The sequence below is a fragment of the Rhinoraja longicauda genome, chromosome 10 (genome assembly GCF_053455715.1).
Source record: "Rhinoraja longicauda isolate Sanriku21f chromosome 10, sRhiLon1.1, whole genome shotgun sequence".
NCBI lineage: Eukaryota > Metazoa > Chordata > Chondrichthyes > Rajiformes > Arhynchobatidae > Rhinoraja > Rhinoraja longicauda.
In genome coordinates this window covers 54,515,573-54,541,350 of record NC_135962.1, presented here as the reverse complement: position 1 = coordinate 54,541,350, position 25,778 = coordinate 54,515,573, and the positions used below count along the sequence as shown (strand labels likewise).

The 25,778-nt window shown below is 45.9% G+C and overlaps 1 protein-coding gene across 1 annotated transcript in view; it reads right to left on the bottom strand.

Annotated features, from left to right (window-relative positions):
• Nucleotides 1–2,755: 2,755 nt before the first annotated feature.
• LOC144597467 (exportin-1-like) overlaps nucleotides 2,756–25,778 on the bottom strand; it is a 61,707-nt gene continuing 38,684 nt past the window's right edge. The window contains exons 15-24 of the mRNA XM_078406897.1: nucleotides 24,880–25,043; nucleotides 23,674–23,808; nucleotides 20,754–20,937; nucleotides 17,577–17,683; nucleotides 15,132–15,326; nucleotides 13,316–13,484; nucleotides 10,778–10,912; nucleotides 9,165–9,327; nucleotides 7,043–7,139; nucleotides 2,756–6,382 (exon numbers count right to left, since the gene is read on the bottom strand). Of these exons, the coding sequence (XP_078263023.1) occupies nucleotides 6,236–6,382; nucleotides 7,043–7,139; nucleotides 9,165–9,327; nucleotides 10,778–10,912; nucleotides 13,316–13,484; nucleotides 15,132–15,326; nucleotides 17,577–17,683; nucleotides 20,754–20,937; nucleotides 23,674–23,808; nucleotides 24,880–25,043 (1,496 nt within the window). The 3' untranslated portion in view covers nucleotides 2,756–6,235. The remainder of the gene's footprint in view (nucleotides 6,383–7,042; nucleotides 7,140–9,164; nucleotides 9,328–10,777; nucleotides 10,913–13,315; nucleotides 13,485–15,131; nucleotides 15,327–17,576; nucleotides 17,684–20,753; nucleotides 20,938–23,673; nucleotides 23,809–24,879; nucleotides 25,044–25,778) is intronic.

The following is a 25,778-nucleotide window of genomic DNA, read 5'->3' as shown; positions in this document are numbered from 1 at the left end:
TACTGATTGAGAGTGATCAGCCATGATCGCATTGAATGGCGGTGCTGGCTCGAAGGGCTGAATGGCCTACTCCTGCACCTATTGTCTATTGTTTAGAGATACAGTGTGGAGACAGGCCTTTTGACTCAGAGTCTGTGCTGACTTGCGATCCGTACATTAGCTCTATCCTACACACACTAGGGACAATTTACAATTATACCAAGTCAATTAACCTAAAACCTGTACATCTAGAGTGTGGAAGAAAACCAGAACTCCTGGAGAAAACCCATGCAGGTCACGGGGAGAAATGTACATATAGCACCTGGGTCTTTGGCGCTGTAAGGCAGCAACTCTACTGCTGTGCTGCCTTACTGTATGTCTCACTGTTAATTTGTGGAAATGTAGGCAACTGCCACCTATCGCCAGACAATATTAACTAAATATCAAGTTCTCTTGTTTCAAGTGATTCAACTGTGTGTAACGTGAACATTTAACTTCAACATTGCACCAAACCGAGGTGATACAGTGTCTACACCCCATTACCTCACAATGGACAAATAGACTGCTGCTCCTAGAATTCAGATACTGGGCAATAAAGCATGCTGCACCTACACATTGGCTTTTGAATGAAGCCACCACAACCTCCTAGTTGCTGGAGGTTGTTGGGTGTAATCAAGCTCAACTATGATAGGCAAAATAAAGACATGGAGCAGTTAATATAAGGCAGGTTCTTTTTACATTTTAGTCCCAGATATGGGACAAAGTACAATCAAGCACTCTACTCGAATGCCAACCCATACTGAAAGAATTGAGGTAAGTTTTCACAAACCAGCATTAAGATTCTAGTTAGTTATCCAAGCAAGTTCAGTTAGGAGTTTACATCCAAAAAAATACTTATTTTCAAATATCAGCATTTTAGAATTTAACACATCAGTAGATTAAATTCTGAATTTCTACATTTGCCAGATACTTGTCCAGCTTTAAAAAAAATATTAATGAAACCCAATGGTAATCTTTTGAATGCAGAGGGGGACAGTTTTATTATATTAAATTGAACTTGTCCTGTATTTTGTGGATGCAGTTTAACATGGTACCCCCTTCGTCTGGCTATTTCCCTCCACAGATGCTGCTTAACTTGCTGAGATCCTCCAGCAGTTCCCTGCTTTGTTGCACAAGACTCCAGCATCGTGAGTCTCTTGTGCCACAAAGGATTATCGCAACTCATACTAACACATCAGAAGAACAAATTGACAAAGATTTGGCTTTATATACAAATACAGTGCAAAGGGATATTTACTGAAGAGAAAGCATCAAGAATCATGTTGCAATTTCCCCAAACTGGCTGACAAGGCAATCCTATTCACATTTTTTAAAAACCAAATGGCCAGATACATTTTAATTCTAAATTAAATCTATTCACTTATTAGTTTTACATATATTAAGCTGGCCTCTTAACTCAATTTGAATGGGGCAGTAGAATTTATAGGTGGTATTTCAGAAAGATTGCCCAAGTTTACACAGGAAGAGGTCCTGGAAATCGTTTCAATAAATAACTTTCAACTGATAACCAACGTTCCTGTGAAAAGCACATTTGGAGTGACACGTATTTGACAGCACAAGATTCTTTTTTGTTTTAGTTTAGAGATACAGAGCCGAAACAGCAGAGATATGGTTCGGCCCGCTGAGTCTGTGCCAACCAGCGATCCCCACACACTAGGGACAATTTACTAAAGCCAATTAACGTACAAACCCGTGCGTCTTTGGAGTGTGGGAGGAAAGTGGACCATCTGGAGAAAGCCCACAGGGAGAACGTACAAACTCCATATAGACGACTCCAACTTTTGTAGTTAGAATGACTATCTTCTACTCTCCCCTTTTTTAGTTGAATAGAGGAAATTACAGCCACCTAAATGGTAGAGTAATTTTCATTCACTGTCCCCACCCTACACTGTTTTTCCATCAAAAATATCAGAAAAGAGTAAGAAGAAGGAAAAAGGACTCGGGGACCAGGCAACAGCAGGTCCAATGTAGGGGAGGAGGAAATGGTTAATGCAAGTCAGAGTCATACAGCGTGGAAACAGGTCCTTTGGACCAACTTCCCCACACTGACCAACATCATTTACTCTAGTCCCACCTGCCTGCGTTTGGCCCATATCCCACCTAAACCTGTCCTATCCACCTACTGGTCTAAATGTTTCTTAAACTTTGCTATAGTACCTGCCTGAACTACCTCTTCCATAACCCCCCCACCAACGTTTGAATTAAAAAAATACCCCTCAGATTCCTATTAAATCTTTTCCCCTCTCACCTTAAAGCTATGTCCTCTGGTTCTCTATTCCCCAACTCGGCAAGAGACTCGATCTATTCCCTTAATCAGGTGCGTTTACCTGATCTATTCCTCGCATGATTTTGTACGCCTCCATAAGATCACCCTTCGTCCTCCTGCGCTCCTAGTGTGTACAGTTGCGTGCTCAATCATTAATTACAGCATCCAGCAGAGAAAGTCAGTCACCACCTTGCGAGTGATGTGCTTTGGTGTATTTCTTTATATAAAAAAAGTGAAGTGCACATAATTTATATAAACGCCCACACACCAAGGTGAACCAGAATGGCATTCTTAAAATGTTCAAGTTCCTGCTGTATTTAGATGAGTCCTCACGGAGATTTTTTTTTTTTTTTTAAACTAATAGAAAGAGCAGAACACATGCCAGTATTTTACAGGTTAGCACACACACACCAGTTTAAAGAAAGAACAAAACGTGTGATACACATGTCACAACAAGCTCACCAGTAAAGTGCAACTACGGACTAATTTATCGAATCTTATTTATTAAAAAATGTCAACATTTCTATTCTAATCATCTTAATTACAACCTGTACAAGTTTGTTTTTAAAAAAGGAGGGAGGTACTCTGAATAGCAGGAGGTTGCAGGCTTCTATTTTCACTTGCAATGCCCTGCTACAAATTTCTGCCAAAAAAATGCGTTTCTAATACAGTGTAACACAGTTAAATTACACAGATTTTTTTTTAAACAAGACTTTCTGTACAAGTATTGAAAGACAAGACAGTCCATAGTCAACTCCTCAAAGCATTAAACAGAATCAGATGATGCACAAGAGAACTCAATTTGCACAGGAGCACACACTGTGGGTAGAACGCTACTGCTATATATGCGTGTGAAAAACAATGTTAGGGAAACCAAAGCAGGTCATTTCCAGTGACTGCCACAAACACAAAATCAACCCTAGCTTTCTCCCCAGCCCCACCTCAAACCTCCATTCCCAACGGCACAACTTGACCGAGACAAGCTGCAGAGAATGAGGTGGACTAAAAATGGTAAACCTACCACTTTACTTCCCTTGGGCAGGGTTGTACCAGACAAGAGGCTTAGCCGATTGTCCAATCAATCAAGACTCAAAAAGCTTTTTCACGAGAAAAACAAAAAGGCACTAAGAGACAAAAATATTCCATCTGTCATGTCAGTCAAACTCACCTACAGAAATAATCGAGGTTAATTTAAAAGTCGTTGAAATGAAAATACCTGCATGAAAATGCAAGCCATGAAATATAATGACAATCGGCTTGTTTGCAAAGAGATTTTGAGTGTCTAAATAAAAGACACTCTTGTACCAAATGCCAGCAAGCTGTTTGAAATGTTTATGAACAGGATATCGATTTTATAAAAACACGTTCCACCCACGACACACATTGCTGCACATGCAGCAGTGCCGCAGAATATTTTGTGGTGGTACACCTTGTGGCTTAGAAATCCACTGCATTCCCTCAGCGCTTCCATGTTTGAAAACCGAGGCGTGTTCACATTCCCAAGAGTGAAATACGTTCAGTCGCAGGCTATGGGTTTCTTTATATTATCCTCCCCTTTTGCCCATTGTAATGAGGACGGAGGGGCTGAACCCTAAATCAGACATGTGGCGCCTCTCAATGGGTTCACCGTCAGCTATTTATTTCCATTCTAGATGTTTATGGCATCTGATCGGAGTCTCTGTGCTCCCACCCTACAATCTCAGGAAAAGAGGAGCTGGATTTACTGTACGAAAAACCCAGGCGCAGAAGGATAATTTATACTGAGAATGCACAAGACATGGCTTAATAAGTTAGTTTATAAAGTATCAGAAGCATCGTGTTAACAAAGCTCCCTCAGTTATGAGAGACGGAAAGAAGCAGGTTAACGACACTGAACGGAATGATGGATAGAGTAGAATAGAGTGAAACATGAGGGTTTACTCAGGTTTGGTTCCTCAAAGCTAATGCTACCTCAATTCCTCTTCCTTACTTATAAATACCCCCTGTGGCTCAATCAACCCATTAATCAGGTGGCTTGAACATTCTTGTTGGGAAGAGGAGACAAACTGGTGAGCCCACTGAATGAATAGCAGAAAGGGAACTGCAGGAGGAACTCAGCAGGTCAGCTAGCCCCTGTGGAAGCAAGGCAACGGGTCGGGATCCAGTCAACCATCCTCAAGCCCCCACAGATGCTACTTGACCTGCCGAGTTCTTCCACCAACTCATTTTTACTTCATATTCCAGCATCTGCAGTCTCTTGTGCCTCAAACACCACATTCCTGACTTTGAAATCCAAGTATTCTTTCTTCCTGAAGCCCCTTTTCACCTCTGCAGAGGATGGCTTCCATCTGGATTACTCCTAGTCACGTCACCACTCCCAACAGAAGTAACAAGGATAAGTTGGAATTTTAAATCATCTTAAACTCTCCACGCTTCCAAGTTTCCTTTCACAAAGTGAAGCCCCAGTGGTTTAAGCAGAACAGGCCACATGTTGAGACAAACAGCATACCCAATGATAGTGAAATCCATAATTGCAAAAATATTTATGATCAATTGATCCCTTACACTCCAAATGTCTGCAGATTTGTAAACTTCACAAGATAGTGATAATGGAGTTTGTCTGCCTAGGGAAGGGAGGAGAGTGGGGAGATCACACATTAAAATGGGGGGTGGGGGAGGGTGGGGAGGGAGAGAGGAATTGAGATGTCGGGCCTCTGTAAGTGGTTAGTGGCACAGGGGAGAACAAAGCAGGCAGGCTCAGTGCAAGGCACACGGACAGGTAGGATGAGTGCCAAGCATTCAAACAGCAGGGAAAGAATGGGAGAACTAAACAGGGTACGATTGAGCTGGTGGTGTGCCATGGAATGAATGAAATATCACACCTCTTGCAAGGCTAGACGTTAGCTGCACCCACTTATACCGCAGGGCCTGAGGGAATGTTCGATCATCCCCACACCCTGAGGGAATGTGCCCCAACACTGTTTTTACACACACGCACACACACACACACACACAGGACAAAAGGTGATGCTAGGACACCTGCACATTTGGCATCAAAAGAGAACGGTTGCTTTAAAAACTGAAGTGCTGATAAGTTTTAAAATGTTCCAAATCCTTGCCCCCACCCTCCGGCCCCACAGAGCAAGAACCCTTTCGGGGCTAAGGAAAGAACCGTTCCTTCTTGACCCTGACCTTCCTCCAATACTTTTCTCGACAACTCACAGTCGCCACAACACCCTAAGAGGCACAGCCTGGCATTTTCACTGATTGAGGGGAGGAGGGGGAGGGGGAGGGGTTGAAGACATGAAGGGTTTGCGGCTAGGCACACGTTGAAAAATTCACAGCATGTGTACATATGGTTAGCAGGAGCAGGTTATACACTACACACTGAGTGGCTCCTTCACCCTCTACCCAACTCGAGACCTTATCTGGGGACCAAAGAACGACTCAACCAACCACTCTTCCCCCCACACCCAGCCAGCCCAAACCATTCTCTTTGCTCGATCCCACTGCAGAGCCTTCAATTGGTTTTTGGATTCGGTCAAATTACCTCGTTCTTTACAGAACATGTTATGCCACTCTTTCTAAGCCAGTCAGCCTGAAGCTCAATTAAAAAAATCCCCAAGGAGGTTTAACATGAACACAGATGGTGCAGCTGGGAAGAGCAGCTCCAGATTGAGACGCCCGGGCACACAATCTGCAAGCAGATCTTATCCAGAGAGAAAGAATGAACCTTTGAGCGATGGAACCCCCTGCTCTTGCGACCAGCTGATGTTGAGATACCAGGAAACAAAACTGGAATTTTAAAACATCCCCCCCACATTTGATGGGTGGGAGGGCTTGTTCGGTTGTCCATTTTCACCAATTCCCTTCTTCACTGCCCCTTCTCGCATCCATGCCCACCCCTTCCCCACCCCACCGCCACTGTCCTCTTTAACACTTTGGGATCCTTCAGTCGCACATCTCCTCTGCTATTTCGTGTGGGTTCAATATCCCAGGCACTGTCATCTGCAGCTTTCTCTTCTCTTCCTGGGCCTGCCGCAGGGCTGATTCCCTCTCCTCCAGGAACAAGTCCGAGGTGTCTTCTCCACCAAATTCCTAGCAAATGACACAAGGGAGGGTCAACCTCATTGCACCGCCCTAGCTAGCATCACCAATACTTGATCTTCTCTAGCTCATGACTTCTCTCACTTCAACTAACCTTTGCCTTCCCTCTCCATCCCTGCTCCTTCCCAATTCTCTGACTTGTCTGACTGTCTTCGTTGACATTTTATCTCTGTTTGCTTTGTCGTTACCTTCTCCGAGCTAACAATGATCTATTCTACATTTTCCTTGATCTCCATCCCCTTTGTCTCGTTTTCAAACCTCACATTTCCTTATCTCTGTATCTCCCTCTCCCCCGATTCAGTCTGAAGAAGGGTCTCGACCCCGAAACGTTACCCATTCCTTCTATCCAGGGATGCTGCCTGTCCCGCTGAGTTACTCCAGCATTTTGTGTCGGTCAATACTTGATGGTCTGATCGTCATGCTGGGAAGTGTTGCTCAACACCATCTTCTCAAGGTCAATCGGAATCAGACAGTGAACGGGACCTTGCTCGTGACACCCACATCCCAGAGAACTAAATCACAAAACATCTGGTGCTGAATCTCATGGTGTCAGGGAGAGCAACGTAACTAACATTCTCATCTACAAATTCACGTTGCCTAGCTACAAGGCTCAGATGACTAACACTGCGATTTCCAGCTTAAAATTCTTACCTTTATCTGGACAAGGAAATCTCTCAAATGTTCTTTGAAGGATGGAATGTCTTGGTTTAAGCTGAACAGGCCAGTCACAAAAATTTTAATCTGTGCACTAAGGGGAAAATAAAAGGAGATGATTAGTATCCTTTATATGTGGCTTCACCAATGTCTTGTACATCTGCAACGGGATGTCCCAACTGTATTCAACGTCCTGACTGATGAAGGGAAGGGCGTCAAATGCCTTATTCACCACTGTCCGTGTTCGGTTGCCATTTACATTCAACAATATATCTGCACCACTAGGTTAGACACAAAATGCTGGAGTATCCCAGCGGGTCAGGCAGCATCTCTGGAGAAAAGGAACAGGTGATGTTTCGGGTCGACACCCTTCTTTGGACTCAAGAAGGTTCTCGAGCTGAAACGTCACCTATTCCTTCTCTCCAGAGATGCTGCCTGACCCGCTGGGATACTCCAGCATGTTGTGTCCATCTTCGGTGTAAGCCAGCAGCTGCAGTTCCTTCGTGCACATTTGGTCTGCACCCTTTGGCTTCTCTGTTCTACAACACTCTTCATGGCCTTGCCATTTATTGTGCAAGACCTGTCTTGCCAAGATGTAACACTTGGCGTGAATCTGACCTAAACTCAGTCTGTTGTTCCTCAGCCAAAGAAAAGAACATGAGACGAAAAAGGAAAGTGGCAGCACAGAGGCACAGCCAGCAGAATGGCTGCCTCACAGTCTCCGAGCCACTGCTTCCATTATGACCTTGGGGAGCTGTCCGTGTGGCGTTCGCATGTTCTCCCTGTGATTGCATGAGTTTCCTCTGGGTGCTCTCTTTTACCCCCACACCACAAAAACGTGCCAGCCGGTACCCTTAAAATGTAAGTGAGTGGTAGAATTTGGGGGAGGGGGGTGGGAGTTGAAGAGACTGTGGGGAGAAGTTTTAAAAGTTGAATTTAAATGGAGTTTCTGAAAAATGGAGAGATGTTGGTTGGTTATGGATTATTGGACAGAGGGGGCTGTCTCCATTATGTCTTTGTGACACAAAGTCAGAAAGAGATCACTTAATGGAAAACAATCTAGTTCTGGACCTGTGTCCCTCAAGACACTTGAAGTAGCCATGGATGGGTAGGGGGTCAACACCTAACACAAAGCATACCTTCCAGCATCTTCATAAGTGATAGAAGCTGGATTACTCCATTCAGCCCATCAAGTCTACTCCACTATTCAATCATGCTGATTCTTTTATATATATATATATATAAACATAGCACAAAAAGTAAGGAAATTTGTGTTTGGTAGATTATTTCTTTGTTGTAACAATGCTTCTTGGCAATAAATCTTATACCGTTGGAAAGCCTGTTTATTTCCCTTTTAAATGGTGCCACATTTGTAAGGAACATGCATTTGTGGGATGAGCAGCAGAGCTGAGTATATGGGTTGCGCCCATGAAAAATTTGCCAAATCTTCTCTGCCAATGCCAAACAGCTTATTCTGCTGTTGCTATTGACTCTTGTTTTGAGCTTCTGGTACCCCCAGGTGCTGACAAGAATGGGATGCCATCCCACAACAGTGTGTGACCAGGCTGGTGACCAGCATGAGGAGGAGGTGCCAGGCTGTTATGGCTGTGTATGGTTCTTCCACACGCTACTGTGGCTCCTGTTTATTAAATGAATAAATTGTTAAATTGCCAATATGTCTTGTTTCTTCAGACTTCAATCATCCAATCCACCAAACAACACCGAACAAGAGTCAATGGCAGAATAAGCTGTTTGGCATTGGCAGAGAAGATTTGGCAAATTTTTCATGGGCGCAACCCATATACTCAGCTCTGCTGCTCATCCCACAAATGCATGTTCCTTACAAATGTGGCACCATTTAAAAGGGAAATAAACAGGCTTTCCAACGGTATAAGATTTATTGCCAAGAAGCATTGTTACAACAAAGAAATAATCTACCAAACACAAATTTCCTTACTTTTTGTGCTATGTTTATATATATATCACAGGCATATATATACACACACACACATTGATATATATATATATATATATATATATATATAAACACACATACATACATATATATATATATACACATATATATATGCACACACACTGTACTCTAATTGCAACTTACTCTTGGAGGTGAGGGAAGGCAGTTTTCAGCAGGTTGGCCACAAACTCCTGCACGAAGATCTGATTGTTCACGTTGGGAGTAGCTGGGCTCAAGGACAAAGTGATGCGGCCATCTTCCACCAAGCTGAACATGTATGCCAAGATGGTAGCGTGCATCGTCAACCCTGGTGGAGAGGAATACGTTCAATTGTTAAAACACAAGGGAAGGCACAAGACAGGTCCAAAAGTCAACGTTCAAAGCAACATTGTGACTATTTGTGTTGTAAACCAGCATCTGCTGTTCTATGTATCTACATTTTGGTTTACTTCACTGCAAAATCTCCCCAAGGTATGCCTACTTTGAAGAAATTCTACCCGAAACATTACCTATCCTTTCTCTCTGCCTGACCTGCTGAGTTAGTCCAGCAATTTTCCTTTAGTTTTGTTTATTGTCACGTGCACAGTGAAAAGTCTTTTGTTGTGTGCTCACCAACATGTGGAAAGGCGCGGAAACAGGCCTTTTCGGCCCACCAAGTCCGCGCCGCCCAGCGATCCCCGTACATTAACACTATCCTACACCCACTAGGGACAATTTTTACATTTACATTTATATTTACCCAGTCAATTAACCTACATACCTGTACGTCTTTGGAGTGTGGGAGGAAACCGAAGATCTCCGAAGAAATCGAAGGTATTTATTCACAAAATGCTGGAGTCAGCCTGACCTGCTGAGTTACTCCAGCATTTTGTGAAAAGATAGTTGGAGGGTCTCTGATGACATGCCCACCCAAGTAGTTCAGAGAGAACAAGGAAGGACCTGGGGGAGCTCACAAAACAAAGAGGGCCCATCAGGGCTCTGAGTACTTTTGTAACTTTATCGGCACCAGATATGTGGCAACTCTTTGCGTACTTTGTGTATTGCATGCAAAAAAAAAAGAATACGATGCGGTGGAACTTTATTTATCCCAGGAGGGAAATGGATCTGCCAACTCAAAATACATGAAAAATGAAATTAAAGTGATTAGTGGGGAGGAGTGGTACAGTGTGATAGCCACAGGGAAGAAGGATCTCCTGTGGAGTTCTGTGCTGTAACTTGGTGGGACCAGTCTGTTGCTGAAGGTGCTCCTCAGGTTGACCAGTGTGTCATGGAGGGGGTGAGCTGTATTGTCCAAGATGCTCCACAGTTTGAGGAGCATCCTCCCCTCCAAGACCCCCCCCCCCCCCCATGAATCCAACTCCACCCCCAAGACGGAGCCAGCGTTCCTGATGAGTTTGTTAATCCTAAACTCCAAACATGTCACGGTACCTACGTACATGTGGCAATGAAGTATTATTAAATCATTGAATTGTTGTTGGGACAATAGACAATAGGTGCAGGAGGAGGCTATTCGGCCCTTCGAGCCAGCACCGCCATTCAATGTGATCATGGCTGATCATTCTCAATCAGTACCCCATTCCTGCCTTCTCCCCATACCGCCTGACTCCGCTATCCTTAAGAGCTCTATCTAGCTCTCTCTTGAATGCATTCAGAGAATTGGCCTCCACTGCCTTCTGAGGCAGAGAATTGGTGGTGTGAGGGGATTGGAAAGAGGTACAAAAAGACCAGTTTGAAAGAAGAACTAAGATCTGAATTACCTGCGGTATGTGACGTATCCGTCACCACTGAGAATATGTGTTGGAGAACGTCGCAGAAATAGGTTTGATAAAAGCTCTGTGCAGCTGCTTCCTCTTGTGCAACATTCTGCAGCAGCGTATAAAGAATAGACAAACCTGTGGAAAAATAAATAATACGGAGAATTGCATTTAGTTCCAGAGGACAGGGATGTAATGCCGAGGCATAGTAACGCACTGGTCAGACCGCGTTTGGGGTATTGTGAGCAGTTTTGGACCCCCCATATCCGAGGAAGGATGTCCTGGTGTGCAGGAAGGAACTGCAGATGCTGGTTTAAACCAAAGATAGACACAAAATGCTGGGGTAACTCAGCGGGACAGGCAGCATCCCTGGAGAGAAGGAATGGGTGATTTTTCGGGTCGAGACCCTTCTTCAGACTATGCCACTTCAGGATATGCTGGCGTTGGAGAGGATCCAGAGGTTTACGAGAATGATCCCAAGGATGATTGCCATAACATATGATGACCATTTGACCACACTGGGCCTGTACTCGCTGGTGTTTAGAAGGATGAGGGGGGGGGGGGCTCATTGAAACTTACCAAATAGTGAAAGGCTTGGATAACATGGATGCGGAGAGGATGTTTCCATGAGTGGGAGAGTCTAGGATTAGAGGTCATAACCTCAGAATGAAAGGACGTACCTTTTGAAAGGAGATGAGGAGGAATTTCTTTAGTCAGGGGGTGGTGAATCAGTGGTATTCATTGCCATAGACGGCTGTGGAGGGCGTCAAAGGATATTTTTAAGGTGGAGATCGACAGATTCTTGAAAAGCAAGGGATGTGGGGAGAAGGCAGGAGAATGGGGTTGAGAGGGAAAGATAGATCAGCCGTGATCAAATGGGCCAAATGGCCTACCTCTGCTCCCATGAACTTATGAATTGAGTTAAAATGCTAATACCGTGCAGAACCAAGGCCAAGAGCCACAACTCAAAGCCATCAGTGCAAGGCATCCAATTAAAACTTCTGGGGAACTAATTTCTATCTGCAATAGAAGGTATCACAAAAAGCTGGAGTCACTCAGCGGGTCAGGCAGCATCTCAGGAGAGAAGGAATGGGTGAGATTTCGGGTCAAGACCCTTCTTCAGACCTCGACCTGCAATACCTTCTCTCTGGAGATATCATTATTAGGTCACTTGGATTCTACCACATAACATATCTTCCCTCTGTTCATTGCACCCATCTATCAGCCACTAAGGTGAGAGGGAAAAGATTTAATAGGAACCCAAAAGGCAACGTTTTCCACACAGAGGGTGGTGGATATAAGGAGCTGCCAGTGGTGGTAGTTGAGGCAGGTATCTATAACACTTACAAAGCATTTGGACAGGTACATGGATGTGGACCAAACGCGGGCAGGTGCGACTAGTGTAGATGATCTCTTCCGAAAGGCTACCTCTCCAACTCCTTCTCACGACAGCAGTCGGCAATTTACGTGTTCAACCTCTGGAGTGAGACTTGAACTCCCCATGTTCTGAGCTGCAGGTGCAAGCACTAGGCACTATGCACAGCTGCAGAGTAGCAGTGCAAAATGAAGAGGGCGCTAGTGTTGTCCATTTAGCACAACAGCCATTGCTGACCCATCAGGGCCACTGGCCCCCATTCAGTGCCATAGATTCCACGCTAAGGACAGCACTGTGGTGCAGCCGGTAGAGCTGCTGCCTCAGCACTACAGACCCAGGTTCGATCCTGACCTGGCCGGCGTGGAGTTTACACGTTCTCGCTGTGACTGCGTGGACTTCCTCCAGGTGGTCTGGTCTCCTCCCACATCAGGTTTGTAGGTTAATTGTCCTCTAAATTGCCCCTAGTGTGTTAGGGAAAGTGGTCTAGCATTTGGCAGCTTGCAGCCCAGCGGTATGAACATTGACTTCTCCAACTTTGGATAGTTCCTCTTTCCCTCTCTTCCCCTCCCCCTCCCCAGTTCTCCCTCCTCTTTCTTCCCGTCTCCACCTATATCCTTCCTTTGTCCCGCCCCCCTGACATCAGTCTGAAGAAGGGTCTCGACCCGAAACGTCACCCATTCCTTCTCTCCTGAGATGCTGCCTGGCCTGCTGAGTTACTCCAGCATTTTGTGAAATAAATACTGGTGTACGGGTGATCAATGGACTTGGTAGACTGAGAGGCCCATTTCCATGCTAGAGGCAGCAAGCACAATGGCTCAGCGGTAGAGTTGCTGTCTTACTGCGCCAGAGACCTGGGTTTGATCCTGATTACAGGCACTGTCTGTACGGATTTTGTACGTTCTCCCCTATGATAGTGCGAGTTTTCTCCAGGTGCTCCGGTTTCCTCCCACACTCAGGTTGGTAGGTTAAAATTGTAAAATTGTCCCTAGAGTATAGGATAGCGTTAAGTGTGCGGGGATCACTGGTCGGTGGGACGAAGGGCCTGGCTCCACGCTGTATCTCTAAAGTAAAAATAAAGCAGAGCTTACTGCTGGATTCAAGCTTACTGCTGGATCGAGGTATGAATGGGGCTGGACTGAGAAGGCGAAGCCTGCAGTATGTCTCACCTGTGTCAGCCACGTTCCTCATGGTGTGTTTGAAAGCCCAGATAATGGAGTCAAGGACCAATTTGAACTGGGCTGGAGGTATGTTCAGGAAAGCTGGGAAACAGTGACTATTGACTGCTTGAAGAAGCAGAAAGAAGTTAGTCCTGTGCTCTGGATACTCCTCAAAATCCTAGAGGGGAAGAAAGAAAAATTAAATGCTTGAAAATGACATTTCAAATTTTTGTACTGACTGTTTTATTTTTCATAGAGTCTCACAGCGTGGAAACAGGCCCTTCAGCCCAACTTGCCCACACTGGCTAACATGTCCCATCTACACTAGTCTGACCTGCCTGCGTTTGACTCATACTTCACACAAAGGTTGGTGGGTGTATGGAATGAGCTGCCCGAGGAGGTAGTTGAGGCAGGGACTATACCAACATTTAAGAAATAGTCAGGTACATGGATAGGACAAGTTTGGAGGGATACGGACCAATCACAGGCAGGTGGGACTAATGTAGCTGGACATGTTGGCCGGTATGGGCAAGTTGGGCCGAAGGGCCTGTTTTCTCACTGTATCACTCTAACTATATCCCTCTAAACCTGTCATATCCATGTACCTGTCTATATGTTTCTTAACTGTTGCCTCAGTTTTAAGATGTGCAATTGTAGTCCATTCGTGTTCATTCTAATCAAAACTCATTTCAAGTACAATATAATTTGCACTTTGTAAAATACTAAACTAAACATCCACTGACAGTCAAGCACTCCAGCGGGACTCGTTTCTGCTTTAGTTTAGTTTAGAGTTACGAGGAAACTGAGTCTGCACCGACCAGCGATCCCCGCACTCTAACACTATCCTACACATACTAGAGGCAATTTTTACAATGCCAATTAACCTACAAACCTATACATCGGTAAGTTTAAAGTGACAGCAATGAGAACAAAATCACGAGATGTTTAAAAAAAAATTGCAAGTTTGCAAATGGAAGGCAATACATCCGTGGCACAGAAATAAATAGACAATAGACAATAGGTGCAGGAGGAGGCCATTCGGCCCTTCGAGCCAGCACCGCCATTCATGGCTGATCATCCACAATCAGTACCCCGTTCCTGCCTTCTCCCCATAACACCAAATAAATGAATGAAAAAGGCAATCACTGGTTCTGAATAAGATCAGAATAACAAAAAAGGTACAGCAAACGTGCTTAAATGACTGGACCAGTCTGCAGACTTAAGCACAAACCTCAGTACTAGCTAAGGAATGCAAATTCAGAATTAGATCCGGAATAAAAGAAATTAATATTAGCAATGGCGACCACAGAGTGTCCAGATTACACTAAGTGTTACAGCAAGTCACTGACACTACTCTGTTGCTTAAGTCTCCTTGGCATTGCTTCTCTCCTGAGATGCTGCCTGACCTGCTGAGTTACTCCAGCATTTTGTGAATAAATACCTTCGATTTGTACCAGCATCTGCAGTTATTTCCTTACACATATTGTTTAGTTAGCTTAGTTTCAGAGATACTGCGTGGAAACATGCCCTTCGGCCCACCGAGTCCGCGCCGACCCCCGCACACTTACACTATCCTACACACATTTATCCCAGGCCAATTAACCTACAAACCTGTACGTCTTTGGGGTGTGGGAGGAAACCGGAGCACCCGGAGAAAGCCCCTCGCAGGTCACGGGGAGAACGTACAAACTCCTTATAGACAGTACCCGTAGTCAGGATCGAACCGGGGTCTCTGGCGCTGTGAGGCAGCAACTCTGCCGCTGCGCCACCGTGCCGCTGATCGGATGGAGTGCACCGGAGTACATTTCCTCTGACTACCAATTACCTTGTTGATCATTTCCAGGGTGCACTCAAACAAGGCGTCAAAGATCTGCGGGACCTCGGCGGTGATGTGGTTCTCCAGTTTGTTCACTATGGTGGCCATGGTGCTCAATACCTCAGGCTCTCGAGCTGCAGGGACGTTCCTCTGGTAGTCGATCAACACTGCATCAAGCAGCGGTGGCACAAAGTTCTCCGCGACCTGCGAGAGTGGAAGACAAGGCACAACCTGTAACAAGGGTCGAACTACGAAGAAAAGACAGGTTTGAAAGAAGATGGTTTGTCGACAGACGCAGCCCAGACCATCACACAAACCAACCTCCCTTCCATTGACTCCAATTATACCTCACGCTGCCTCGGCAAGGCCAGCAGGGTAATCAAGGACGAGTCGCACCCTGGGCCACTCCCTCTGCTCCCCTCTCCCATCGGGCAAGAGGTATAGAAGTGTGAAAACGCACACCTCCAGATTCAGGGACAGTTTCCTCCCAGCTGTTATCAGGCAACTGAACCATCCGACCAACACCCAGAGAGCAGTCCTGAACTACTATCTACCTCTTTGGTGACCCTCCGAGTATCCTTGATCGGACTTTGCTGGCTTTACCTTGCACTAAACGTTATTCGCTTATCATCCATCTATACACTGTGAATGGCTCGATTGGAATCATATACTGCCTTTCCGTTGATTGGATAGCACGCAACAAAAGCTTGGTGCACGTGACAATAGACAATAGACAATAGGTGCAGGAGTGGGCCATTCAGCCCTTCGAGCCAGCACCGCCATTCAATGCGATCATGGCTGATCACTCTCAATCAGTACCCCGTTCCTGCCTTCTCCCCATACCCCCTCACTCCGCTATCCTTAAGAGCTCTATCCAGCTCTCTCTTGAAAGCATCCAACGAACTGGCCTCCACTGCCTTCTGAGGCAGAGAATTCCACATCCTCACCACTCTCTGACTGAAAAAGTTCTTCCTCATCTCCGTTCTAATGGCCTACCCCTTATTCTTAAACTGTGGCCCCTTGTTCTGGACTCCCCCAACATTGGGAACATGTTTCCTGCCTCTAATGTGTCCAATCCCCTAATTATCTTATATGTTTCAATAAGATCCCCCCTCATCCTTCTAATAAACTGAACTGAACAGAGCTGGACCTGTCAATTCCCACCGGAGTTGAAAAGAACGAGCCTTGCAAGATGCCAACATGGATTGATGCTGACAGGCCATTCCCAACTGGGAATACTTGGATGTGCAGGAAGGAACTGCAGATGCTGGGTTACACCCAAGATAGACACAAAATGCCGGAGCAGCTCAACGGGAACGGTAGTATCTTTGGAGAAATGGAATAGGTGACTTTTCGGGTCGAGACTCTACTTCAGGCCTGAAGCTCTACACTGTATACAATACAATACAATACAATATATCTTTATTGTCATTGTACCCAGTGTATTTATACACTTGAAATGGCTCGAGTGTAATCGTGTACTGTCTTTCTGCCGACTGGTTAGCACGCAACACCAGCTTTCCACTGTACACGTGACAATAAACAAAACTAAATTAAACTAAAGTATGCCCAGTCGCCACATCCCTTCCCCAGAAATGGACAGGTATAAAAGGCTGCTAACGTCCAATTTGCTGCTAACGAGGAGAGGGAACCGGGGTCTGGACCTACGGCACCATTGAGGTCGACTGTGGGAGAACTGTGAATGGAAATACTTGACTTGATGTAACTTTCACTTTCTTTGCACTTTTTAAAAATATACAGCATCTTAAGTGCAAAACTCATTTATTATTTGTTAGTTTTTATTGGTTTTTATTGATATTGGTACTTATTGTATTGGTTCTTATGTTTGTGCGATTGTTTTTGAAAGATGTCGCACTGTTTCAGATGTAGCACTTTTAATGTCGGTGTATTGCTCGTACAATGATAACAAAGGCATTCTGTTCTATTCTAATTTTTATGTAAACACAAGGAAGAAAAGTACGCACAAGGTCTCAGTTTGCATTTTGGAGTCTTGGACTAGAGGCCATAGTCTCGGAATAAAAAGCTGCACATTTAGAAAGGAGACGAGGAGGAATTTCTTCAGTTAGTGAGTGGGTGGTGAATCTGTGGAATTCATTGCCACAGATGGCGGTGGAGGCCAAGTCAATGGATATTTTTAAGACGGAGATTGACAGTGCGGGTGCCAGAGGTTATGGGGAGAAGGCAGGAGAAAGCAGGAGAGGCAGGGAGAAGGCAGGAGAGGGAAAGATAGATCAGCCATGATTGAATGGCAGAGTAGACTTGATGGGCTAAAAGGCCTAATTCTGCACATATAACTCATGAACGATAGAAGCCAAGGATTCATGAAATGGACTTCATGAAGGGCAGCGGAAGAGAACCTTTCAGAGAAGCTTTGCAAGCTGAGCTGGTGCTAGGTGTGAGTGGCGGTCAGTAAGATGGACCGAGTATACTCACCAGCTGTGGGTCAGACGATCGGCTCACCCACCCAGATATCAGCTTCAGCGTCTCCCTCTTCACCGTTCTCATGCTTTTGATTAACGGCTGCTTGGTAACAACTTCACCTGATTCGGGGAAGAAGCAAGAGGAAACACTTCAAACTCTGATCCAGGATCTCCAAACAGCCAAAGTGCCCCGCAGCTAATACGGTTTGTTGACATCCCTCCGTTTGAGGGAGCAGTTGGACATTGTGGTACCAGATGTGGGTGGCTCTCAATTCCCACGTGACCCAATAATGCATCGAGAGACTTGCATGATATTCATGAAGGGTAGCGGGCCAGGCAGCATCTGTGGAGGACATGGAAAGGCGACATTTTGGGCCGGGAACCTTCTCCAGACCAAGACCTTTGGATTTGTTCGCAATGGGGCCTCATCCTACTGTTTTCCAACCAGGGGGAAGTCAAGATGGACAACTGGAAAAAAGGGGCAATTATAATTTTGTCCCTCAAGGTGTCTCAAACTAGTTTACCCGCAACCACACACTCGTTGCATATCAAAGCCGGTCATTTTTAGGGTGACTAGAACAGCACATATTAGAGTAGCTGAATGAATCTCTTTAACCTACACGACCAGGCAGATCCACAATTAAACCCACCTACAAGCAGACAATACATTTTCAGGCCTAAAGTAAAATAAAAAGCACTTCTTATTTCCAAGGGCTGAAATGATCAAAGTTTGAAATACTCGGGAGAATTAAAATGCCTACCTTGGCCAACTGCTTGGAGAGTTGAGCACTGAGAGACAATAAAATTAGACAAAGCATGAAACAGAGAAGACTATTTCTCAGGAGTCAGGGGTTGGCCGCAGAGCAGGCCGACACTCCGAGGGCCCGGCGGACCGTAGCTTGGAGGGAGGGGGGGGGGGAGCCACAGAGCCGCCGGTCCCCCGAAGACTAGATAGCGGGAGGATGGTGCCGGCGACAATGACGCCGGCGGACGTGACGGGCGGGCGAGGAGTGAGGCCGGCAGGAGAAGAGAAGGAACCGGGGTCTGGACCTACTGCACCATTGAGGTCGGCTGTGGGAGGCTCCCATTCCCCGGGGACACGAAGGTGGACGGAGTGAGGAGGGGGACGTCGTTTGCTGGTCAAACAAGGGAAGGTGACGGCTAGAGGTCCCGCAGCAGCCTGGGGCTCGCTTGGATCGGGCACCGTCCATAACAACTGTAGCGTGGACTGGACTTGGTAAAACGGCGCCAGACATGGCATCTCTTCCATGTGGGCTCTGTAGACTATTTCTGTACAACTGGGGCGTCACTGTGGCATAGCGGCAGAGCTACGTCCTTACAGCGCAAGGAACCCAGATTCAATCTTGACTGTGGGTGCATGGCTGTACGGAGTTTGTACGTTCTCCCCGTGACCTGCGTGCGTTTTCTCCGGGACCTTTGGTTTCCTCCCACACTCCAAAGTCGTACAGGTTTGTAGGTTAATTGGCTGGGTATAAATGTAAATCGTCCCTAGTGTGTTTAGGATAGTGTTAGTGAGAGGGAATCACTGGTTGGTGCGAACTCAGTGGGCCGAAGGTTCTGCTTCCGCGCTGTATCTCTAAACTAAACTGCTAATTGGGGATGGTATGGTGATTCTCTACTGGACTGTTGGTAAGAAAGGAATTTCACACCTGTGACAGTAAAACACCGCTGAATAGACAATAGACAATATGTGCAGGAGTAGGCCATTCAGCCCTTCGAGCCAGCACCGCCATTCAATGCGATCATGGCTGATCACTCTCAATCAGTACCCCGTTCCTGCCTTCTCCCCATACCCCTCACTCCGCTATCCTTAAGAGCTCTATCCAGCTCTCTCTTGAAAGCATCCAACGAACTGGCCTCCACTGCCTTCTGAGGCAGAGAATTCCACACCTTCACCACTCACTGACTGAAAAGGTTCTTCCTCATCTCCGTTCTAAATGGCCTACCCCTTATTCTTAAACTGTGGCCCCTTGTTCTGGACTCCCCCAACATTGGGAACATGTTTCCTGCCTCTAATGTGTCCAATCCCCTAATTATCTTATATGTTTCAATAAGATCCCCCCTCATCCTTCTAAATTGACCAATTTGCAAAGTGTGGTAGAACTCTTCAGCAGAGAATACTTTTTGATGTCAACTGTTAACATTACATCAGTGGTTGATACATTTTTGTTAACTAAAAGGTGTGGAAAAGGGCATAACGTGGAGTTAAATCACTGACCGACAGAAAGTGCTTCAGAAGGTAGAGATGGCAGAGCTACAGTCTCACTGTACAAGTGGCCCGGGTTCAATCCTGACCTCAGGTACTGCCTGTGTAGAGTTTGCAAGTTCACCCTGTGACCCGCACGGTTTCCTCTCACGTTCCAAAGACGTGCGTTATTATTGGTTAACTGGCCTCTGTAAATTGCCCCTGGTGCCCCATTAAGAATAAGGGGTAGGCCATTTAGAGCTGAGATGAGGAAAAACTTTTTCAGTCAGAGAGTTGTAAATCTGTGGAATTCACTACCTCAGAAGGCAGCGGAGGCCAATTCTCTGAATGCATTCAAGAGAGAGCTCGATAGGACTCTTAAGGATAGCGGAGTCAGGGGGTATGGGGAGAAGGCAGGAACGGGGTACTGATTGAGAATGATCAGCCATGATCACATTGAATGGCGGTGCTGGCTTGAAGGGCCGAATGGCCTCCTCCTGCACCTATTGTCTATTGTCTATTGTGTGTCAGGAGTGGATGAGAAGGTGGGATAACATAGAGCTAGTGTAAGCGGGTGATGGATGGTTGGCGTGGACTCTGTGGGCCGAAGGGCCTTTGTCCATGCTGTATCTTTCAATCAATCAAGGTGAGCAGTCCCTTTCTGTCTCCATCTTTATCTACCTGTCTTGGTTCTTTTATAGACACAAAATGCTGGAGGAACTCAGCAGGAATTGAGTCAGCCGCTGAGTCACTCTAGCATTTTGTGTCCATCTTCAGTGTAAACCAGCATTTGTAGTTCCTTCTTACACATTGGTTCTTCAATAGCCTGGCCCAACCAAAATCTAACGTCAGTACTGAAATTTGTAATTGATTCCCAGCCTTGGCTTTATGAAGGAGAATGTTTTAGATTTCCATTTCCTTGGGAAGATGTTATCATAAAACAACCCAAATGGCAGACCAGTCCCCCACAAGGAGACTACTTACCGTTAGCTTGGATAGCAGCCGAGATGTTCTCACTCAAACACTTGTAGACGTTGAGCATGTCCAGGTATATCCGGCCCAGCTGGATTACAAATGGGTGCCCGACGGCCTTGCAGGCTCGCACGTTGGTCTTCAGAATGCTGCCGAGCTGCTTCACGGTCTCCGCGTCCTTCAGAATATCCACGTTCTTCACGAAGAAACAAGGGGCAAAGTGAATCCACGCCGAGGGCAAAACACTACACTGGGTGCTAGGACATTTCAAAGGCATTTGGAATGGGACTCGAATAGGGAGAGGTTTAGAGGGATACTAGACCAAGTGGACCCGTTGGGCCCAAACCTCTCCTGCATTGGTGCAACACCCTCTCCTCCCCCCCCCCCCCCTCCACCCTCCCTATCCCCTCCCCCCCCACCCACTTCATCCCCCTCAACCCCCCTTACCCTCCCTCCTCCCACCCCTCCCTCTCTCCCTAGGAGATAGATTTAAACATTAAAATGTGAATAACTTAAAAAATATAACACCGATTTCAATTAAACTTCTTCCATTGGCACCAAAGGGACGGCGGTGAGTAAGGTGGGCCTAGAATTGTCGCGCTATCGTGTACCGTTTTGGTTGTAGTTCAGGAACAAACAAACAAACAAGAGTTTTAGTATATAGATTGGCCAAGCGCAGGCAGGTGGGATCAGTGTTGATGGGGCATCTTGGTCGGCATGGGGAAGTTGGGCCGAAGGGCCCGTTTCCATGTTGTATGACTCTATGGCTCCCCATTGCACCAACTTGCTGCAATTCCCTCTGCGACTCAATGAGTTCATAAGTTGTAGAAGCAGAATTAGGCCATTCGGCCCATCGAGTTTACTCGCCATTCAATCATAAATGGTTTATCTAACTTTCCCTCCCGACCCCATTCTCCTGCCTTCTCTCCATAACTCCTGACACCCGTACTAATCAAGAATCTATCAATCTCCACCCTAAAAGTATCCATTGCCTTGGCCTCCACAGCCATCTGTGGCAACATGGGCAGCTCCAGCAGCCACTCACCCCAACACAGAGCTGCAGGTAGGCAGATGATCACACCCTTTATTCTTTTCCCATGAGGAGCGCCCATCCTCTAGTTTCCCTCCCCCGACTCTCAGTCTGAGGAAGGGTCTCGACCCAAACCGGCATCTATTCCTTTTCTCCAGAGACGGCTGCCTGAGCCGCTGAACTACTCCAGCACTTTTGTGTCTATCTTCGGTACAAACCAGCATCTGCAGTTCCTTCCTACTCCATTTACCCTGAATCCAAGATCACAATGAACCTCGAGGAGGAGCAACAGGGGCGGGGGAACCAAGCACTCTCCCTCCCTGGAGAGTTTACAATCACTTCATTCAAACTTTGCAATGACTTTCTTCGCTCTCTACCATTCAGCAACAGAGCTGGGATAAGCGATATACGACTTATTCTGCACCCATGAGGACGTGCCGTGAGTTAAGATCAGCAGGGAATGTTACGCAAGGACAGGGGCTTGTAGTTTATCTCACCCCCAAGGCAATACCCATTTTTGTTCACAGCATGGAAGCAAGCCCGTGGGCCCAACAATAGACAATAGGTGCAGGAGGAGGCCATTCAGCCCTACTAGCCAGCACCGCCATTCAATGTGATCATGGCTGATCAAACTCAATCAGTACCCCATTCCTGCCTTCTCCCCATACCCCCTGACTCCACTATCCTTAAGAGCTCTATCTAGCTCTCTCTTGAATGCATTCAGAGAATTGGCCTCCACTGCCTTCTGAGGCAGAGAATTCCACAGATTCACAACTCTCTGACTGAAAAGGTTTTTCCTCATCTCAGTTCTAAATGGCCTACCCCTTATTCTTAAACTGTGGCCCCTTGTTCTGGACTCCCCCAACATTGGGAACATGTTTCCTGCCTCTAACGTGTCCAACCCCTTAATAATCTTATACGTTTCGATAAGATCTCCTCTCATCCTTCTAAATTCCAATGTATACAAGCCTAGTCGCTCCAGTCTTTCAACATACGACAGTCCCGCCATTCCGGGAATTAACCTAGTAAACCTACGCTGCACGCCCTCAATAGCAAGAATATCCTTCCTCAAGGTCCGCACTGACCAGTGATCACACATATACTAGTTCAGTCCTACACACTAGGGACAATTTGCAGAAGCCTACAAACCTGCACGGGTCTTTGGGGTGTGGGGAGAAACCGGAGCACCCAGAGATAACCCACGCTGTCATGGGGAGAATGTGCAAACATCGCATCCATAGTCAGGATCAAATCTAGGTCTCTGGCGCTGTTAGGGCAGCAACTCTACTGCTGGACCACTGCGCCGCCCTCAGTAACGTTACTTCCTGCAACGTTTCAGGTGTGAATTGATGGAACGGAATTGTAAATAAGCATGAGATTTAAGAATGTTCCTGGGAGTCGAGTAAGGAGTGCAAATTATATCTTACAGCTCACAACGGTTGAGATGAAGAAAAATAATTGGGGACATTTAGAAGATTGAAGGTCGAAATATTGTTTCCACTTAAAACATGAATGTTGTGATCTCCTGTAATCCATACTTAAATTTTGATTTTATGCTTATTTATAATTCCATAACTTCAATTTATATAGAAAATGTTATAGGAAACAGGCTGCATTAGCTTCAAACTATTTAATGGGCTAATGTAATGGTGACACAGTGGCTTGGTATAATAGTAAATTGTCTTTAGAGTGGGTAGGATTAGTGTTAGTGTGAAGGTTAAAAGGCCTCTACAAATTGTGCTTACAGTGCAGGGGAGATCTAGTGCACTGGTCGACTTGGACTTGGTGGGCCGAAGAGCCAGTTTCCACACTGTCTCTCCAAACTAAACAAAGGCACTTGCAGGAATAACACATGCAGGAAGCACACAATGAATCAGCCCATGCCTTCGATGTCCAACCTACCTTGGTTGCTTGCTGAATGATGCTGTCCCACACTTGGTTAGGCAAAAGCATGTACTTCTCAATCAGATGTTCCTGCACCGTTTGATCAGTTTGTGCTCCAATCATGTAGCCAACCGCTTCATAGAACGTGTGGACCTGAAATTAGTGGGAGGTGGAAATATTCTTTAAACATTTCCATGACATATTCCCAAAACATAAACAAACACCACAACTAATGCATGCAAGTCCATTCTTCTTTCTAGTGCTTATTCTATCTTTCAATAAGATGATTGCTAAACTCTCTCATCAGGGCCTCTTTCCTCTACTAGTCTGCACGGAGTTTGTACGTTCTTCCCGTGACCTGCGTGGGTTTTCTCCGAGATCTTCGGTTTCCTCCCACACTCCAAAGACGTACAGGTATGTAGGTTAATTGGCTGGGCAAATGTAAAAAACTTTTTTTTTTTAATTGTCCCTAGTGTGTGTAGGATAGCGTTAATGTGCGGGGATCGCTGGGCGGCGCGGACCCGTCGGGCCGAAGGGCCTGTTTCCGCGCTGTATCTCTAAATCTAAAAATCTAGTTCAGTTTATTGTCACGTGTACCGAGGTACAGAAAAGCTTTTTGTTGCGTGCTAACCAGTCAGCGGAAAGACAATACATGATTACAGTCGAACCATCCACATGATTAAGGGAACAACGCGAATAACGTTTAGTGCAAGATAAGGTCCAGTAAAGTCTGATTAAAGATAGTCCAAGGGTCTCCAATGAGGTAGATAGTATCTCAGGATTTCCCTCTAGTTGGTGGTAGGATGGTTCAGTGGCCTGATAACCACTGGATGGCAGTGCTGGCTCGAAGGGCCGAATGGCCTACTCCTGCACCTATTGTCTATTGATAACAGCTGAGATGAAACTGTCCCTGAATCTGGAGGTGTACGTTTTCACACTTCTATACCTCCTGCCTGACGGGAGAAGGAAGCGAGACTGGTCCTTGATTATGCTGCTGGCCTTGCCAAGGCAACGCGAGGTGTAAATGGATTCAATGGAAGGAAGGTTAGTTTGTGTGATGGTCTGGGCTGCGTCCACCACTCTCTGCAATTTCTTGCAGTCCCGGACGGAGCTGTTCCCAAGCCATGCTGTGATGCTTCCCGATAAAATGCTAACCCTCAATTTCCTTAATATCTAAAAATGACGTGGCTGGCATTATCACCATGCAGTTGTAACAGAGCTTACTTGATGAGGCTGTAGGTCACATATGATGGTGTTGATGTTGGTCAAGATCTCATCGATGAAAGGCATCACCTCTCCCACCTGCACTTGCACAAAATGACGCCGACATTTCTGCGCGATCTTGATGAATGTATCACAAGCCATATCCTGCACGCCGTCATGTGTCTCTGAGCATCAACAACAAAGTGTTAGAAAAGCTTCCAACTTCTAAAGAAAAAAACTTCATGCAATTTTGGATGCATTTTTATTAAAATTGATAGTTAACTTTGAAGCGTGGTCAAATTAAGTACAGCATTGCTGATTATACTTCCACACTAATGCACGCAGTTTGAATTGTGTATATGAAGTCATACAGCACAGAAACAGGTCCTTCAGCCCAACTTGTCCATTTGACTAAGATGCCCCATCTAAGCTACTCCCGTTTGGCTGCATTGGGTTCATGTATCACTAACCCATGCAATCCATGTACATAGTCATAGAGCACGGAAACAGGCCCTTCGGCTCAATTTGCCAATGCCACCCAAGATGCCCCATTTACACCAGACCCATTGGCTGCGTTTGGCCCATATACCTCTAACCTTTTGTCTTTTAAATGTAGTCATAAGGCCATAAGTGATAGGAGTAGAATTAGGCCATTGGGCCCATGAAGTCTACTCCGCCATTCAATCATGGCTGATTTATCTCTCCCTCCTAACCCCATAATCTCCAACACCTGTAATTAAGGTGCCTGCCTCAGCTACCTCCTCTTCAAGAACCTTCCAAATGTGTTTTATATGTGCCAGAGAAGGTAGTAGAGGCAGGTACTTCACAACATTTAGAAGACATTTGAACAGGTACAAGGATAGGAAAGGTTGAGAGGGATATGGGCCAAACACGGGCAAGTGGGACTAGTGTAGATGGGG